The 4366-nt window shown below is 44.0% G+C and overlaps 1 protein-coding gene across 1 annotated transcript; it reads left to right on the top strand.

The window, feature by feature from the left end:
- Positions 1–254: 254 nt before the first annotated feature.
- On the top strand, positions 255–2472 carry lsm3 (LSM3 homolog, U6 small nuclear RNA and mRNA degradation associated). Its single transcript, XM_076171024.1, has 4 exons — positions 255–342; positions 1218–1328; positions 1486–1581; positions 1707–2472. The coding sequence occupies exons 1-4, from the start codon at positions 322–324 to the stop codon at positions 1785–1787; spliced, it is 309 nt and encodes a 102-aa protein (XP_076027139.1). The 5' UTR covers positions 255–321; the 3' UTR covers positions 1788–2472.
- The last annotated feature ends 1894 nt before the right edge of the window (positions 2473–4366 follow it).

Here is a 4366-nt window from a genome sequence, read left to right as displayed (position 1 = left end):
TATAATAAGCAGTAGTAATAGCCTACTTTTGAGTTTTGGCCAGTGTCTTTTAAAGTATCCAAATAACAGAGTTTATACGTGAAACAACCCAATTGTACAAACGATTCCAACGTTTGAATGTGGCCAAGAATAGACCGGAAAATAATTTTTTATATATACGTTTATTATGACATAAAATTTGGCTTGTTATACATTCACGTATGAGCAAACAGAATGAGTCCACTTGCCGTGAACCACGGCATGCTTAAGCTTGTTTTCTCAAACCTGGCAACCCATCTCCCGGTCAGAGTGCACGCGCCGCCTCTCAGACGCACAAGCAACATGGCGGACGAAGTTGAACAGGTTTGTCCATTGGCGCTCAATTCTGCTGCTCTCGTTTATCTCAGCGCGACCAAAGCGTTCCAGACTCAGTGCGACACACACGTACTGCATATGTAACGTAACCAATGACAACACACGCTAATAGCACATGTAATGTAACTAACGCGTGTTTCTGCGGCTCTAACGCCGCTGAAAGGCCCGCGAGACGTGCTAACTGTGCTAGCCGGCATGTTAGCATCCGGAGTGTTTGTGTTGTTTTCCACCAGAATTCAGTCTATGGAGGTTTTTGGTATTTTGTCAGAACACGAACAGAACAAGTTAGACCCTGAAATGTGTTTGACCCAGTCTGAACGTTCGTAGGACAAGGACCTACTCAGGCTCAGCTCACTTTCAGGCTTATTATAACCTGAACTAAGCTGCGTTCACGTCCTGTTTATCTGCACTTCAGTGACGTTTGAAGTCGCTTTTTAGTCTTGAGTTTAAATGTCGTCATAGAGTGCAGGACTTTTTATTCAGAGCGTTGTCCCTCAGTGTGTTGTGATGTTCAGCTTCAGCTGCATCTGATTCTTTTGTTATGCGGGAATTAAAACCTCAGAAACTGAATCTGACAAAGGTTTTGAGTGACAGGGTGTCGTGCTTGGTGTTTGTGTGTGTCTAACTAGGTGTGTAAGAAGTAAACTCACATGACATGTTGTATATGTTGGCAGAAGTTTGATTAAAAACAAACAAAGCTTTGATTTATTCACGTGGAAGAAAACAGAAAAGTGTCAAAATAGTTTTCAAGACTTTCTATAAATTTTGTGTTTGTTCCACTGTTTCTTTCCCTTGTAAGCAGATTCATATTTAGTTGGTGCTCGTTCAGCTCCTTCATCTGTTTAACTTAATATGTTTTGCAGCAACCGACCACCAACACGGTGGAGGAGCCCCTGGATCTGATCAGGCTCAGTCTGGATGAGAGGATCTACGTCAAGATGAGGAACGACCGTGAACTTCGCGGCCGCCTGCATGTAAGACATGTTTGATCCTAAACTCTTACAGCAGAGGAAGGGAATCAGAATCTGGGGGGGAAATTAGAGTGAAATGTTCCGGCCCTCTAAGAGTCTGCAGTGTTTGACTTTTGAAAATAGTTATTCACTTTCTGACTTCTGTGTTTGTTGCCCTCAGGCGTATGATCAGCACCTGAACATGATCCTCGGGGACGTAGAGGAGACGGTGACCACAGTGGAGATTGATGAGGAGACGTATGAAGAACTGTATAAGGTACGGCCTAGCTTCATTACCTGCCTCATTTCCTGTTTGTGTTTCCTGCCATCAATAAATTCCTGTCACGTTGACTTGTATCAGAAATTCTCTGAAAGCTAAATGTTGTGCTTTCCCTCCTGCAGTCGACAAAGAGGAACATCCCCATGCTGTTTGTCCGAGGAGACGGCGTTGTCCTCGTGGCTCCGCCCCTCAGGGTGGGCTAGAGTGAAGGGATGTTCATGACAGACAGGAAGTATGTTAATCTGAGGTGGAGGAAGTGGCTGTCATGAGCTGTCACGATCTGTCATGAGCTGTCAGGAACTGTGGGCTGCTCCCGGGTTTAATACTGTCCAGACTCTCAAACTGTGAGCTCCACACCATCTCCTCCCCGTTCAGCTTCTCAGATCAAATGTCAGAGTGTTTGCAGCGATACAAAATATGATTTGAGGAAAACAAAAAGACATTATCAAAGTGTTATTTAGATTGGAACCAAGAGGGCCTTTGCATCGGTGTCACTCCTTTATTTGGGCAAATAGTTTCATTTATTCAGGTTAATTTCAGAGCGCTGTTTCAGTTATTTCTCATGGTATTGCACTTCATTTTCCCCTCAATGTCGCGGTAGCCGATGAACCCCCACAGTCGTTGCCTCTCAGTCTCTTTAGTCGTCTGTACCTGAGTGGTCCAGGTGTGAGTCTCCATTGTCATGTTATGAAACAAAACTTTTACTTTTGTCCTTTGCAGAAGTCTCACACTCATGCTTTGTCAATATTTGCATTTTTAAGTGTCTTATGGACTATTTAATTTGTTTTTATAGTTTGGATGTGAGAGTTAATCATGCACAGATGTGTGAGGCATCTTACCGTTTATATTCATTTGGTGATTATCTTGAATAAAAAAAGAAGAAAAGCACATTCTTGTTTATTGTTTGGGGTTTTGTGATAATTGTGCTGCATAATTGTGATTTGATAAAAAAAAACAGGTCAATGTGAGAGAGAAGCGGATCATCCTAAATTCTAAACTTCTAATCCCAGAAATCTGTGAGTATTGTCATCAACGTGTTTTAATCTCGCCAGTAAATGGAGTGTAAATCTGTTGTCTACCAGCAGAGGGCGCTGTTGGCCACCTGTTGAGCTTGAATATTTAGTTGGTCCGATGTGCGATCTGATCTGATGATTCACACGCGTTTAGTGTCAAGAAATGAATCGACTAATGAATTAAAAGTTACCCCCCAGTCGTGAATCATATATCTGGTATAATTGCATTATCTTTGAATAATTAAAGTCAAAATGTAATCATGTATTTAACCAGATCAAACAGGAGGAAACACCTTCCACTAGAATCAACAGTTGTGTGAGACAATGTCAAAAAAGCGTGAGCGCTATCGGCTTCACTGAGGTTCGGCCTGTTCTACTGGATTTGAATGGCGTGTTCAGGTGCGTCTCATAAGGTGTATCTGCAGTATAAACAGTATTATTAGATATACAAGGATGTTTGTTATCGGGAGAACAAGCACTTCAGCATTTAGTCGATTCTTCCAGTGGTTGGTTGAACTGTTTCACCTCACCATCATTAAACAACTCCATCAGCTTTGTCAAAGGGAGGAAGCGTAAGGAGGGCACAACCGCAACTCTTAAGCAAGAACACGGTGTACCTGTGAGACTGTGGAGACTAGAAGGAGACGGAGCGGTGACTGAACGGGTTTGTCCCTGAAAGCCACAGCACAAACTTAACGATCAGCTCATCCAGCTGTGAGGGTCGGTGAGCTCATACTTCACATGTAGCTGCAGTTGTGACAGAGACGTTCTAAGCTGTGATGAGGCCGCGGTGGGACTGGATGTCACTCCAGCTGCACATATTTGGGAGTTGAGACTTGCTTGGCTCACATTGATAAAAGACCTGTTTGACTGACTTGAGACTTAGACTTGAGACGGATGACTGCATGATTCTAGTTCACTCAAAGTTCAGAGAGTGCAAACCGTCACGTCACGCAACCTTCGCATAACACCCGACTATTTATACATAAACAAGGGTCGCTTGATTGCCAAGAGGTGACAGAGCTGATGTACACAGTGAGACTCTATTTAAAACACAGGTGGGTTGGAACACGTGACTGATCTTTGTGCCCCTTTGCCCAAAATAACTCCTTATCGGGTCTTGGGAGGCAGTAGCTCAGTGGGTAGAGCTTCTGCTTGGGAACCGGACGGTCGCCGGTTCGAGCCCCTGCCGAGGTGCCCCTGAGCAAGGCACCGAACCCTCAATTGCTCCCCCCTCTGCGAAGGGTGGTAATGTAATGTACGTCGCTTCGGATAAAAGCGTCTGCCAAATGATCGTAATGTAATCTCTTCCTCCTGCTCCTGGTTGCTCTCGGTATCACATGGCTGGTTGAACCCTCCTCTCCTGTGTCCGACTCTGCAGCTCCTCTAGTCTTCTTTAATGGTGATAAATCAAATCACAATCAAATCACACTGTAACCCTCATGTCTGCTGTCATCCTGCTGCCATTTGTTTGCTGATCTGTATTCACACAGCAGTCACAGTCACAGTTTAGTTGTAATTATTTCCAGGGCAAAATTCCCAGAGTATAAATAGTGAGGCGTCTTATTACATTGGGGCAGTGTGGCCTGATGGAAGTGATAGGGGAGGGACACACACACACACACACACACACACACACACACACACACACACACAGGCACACGTGATGAGCCTCTCATGAAGATGCTAAAAGTGTCACCTGCCTTCCACTGTTTATTCTTGGATTTACTGTAACAGTGACCAATGTAACAAACATAGTATCTATGTGT

The sequence above is a fragment of the Genypterus blacodes genome, unplaced genomic scaffold (assembly GCF_046128005.1).
Source record: "Genypterus blacodes isolate CSIRO-AG114 ecotype Tasmania unplaced genomic scaffold, CSIRO-AGI_Gbla_v1 ptg000239l_1, whole genome shotgun sequence".
NCBI classification, from domain to species: domain Eukaryota; kingdom Metazoa; phylum Chordata; class Actinopteri; order Ophidiiformes; family Ophidiidae; genus Genypterus; species Genypterus blacodes.
The sequence above is the reverse complement of the archived record's forward strand: the minus strand, read 5'-3'. Positions and strand labels throughout refer to the sequence as shown.

Bases quoted from the DNA above. Each gene is read 5' to 3' on its own strand.
- lsm3 (XM_076171024.1), top strand. From the start codon at position 322: ATGGCGGACGAAGTTGAACAG. The intron at 1,329-1,485 runs GTAAGACATGTT...TGTTGCCCTCAG, and splicing joins AACTTCGCGGCCGCCTGCAT to GCGTATGATCAGCACCTGAA. The intron at 1,582-1,706 runs GTACGGCCTAGC...TCCCTCCTGCAG, and splicing joins CGTATGAAGAACTGTATAAG to TCGACAAAGAGGAACATCCC.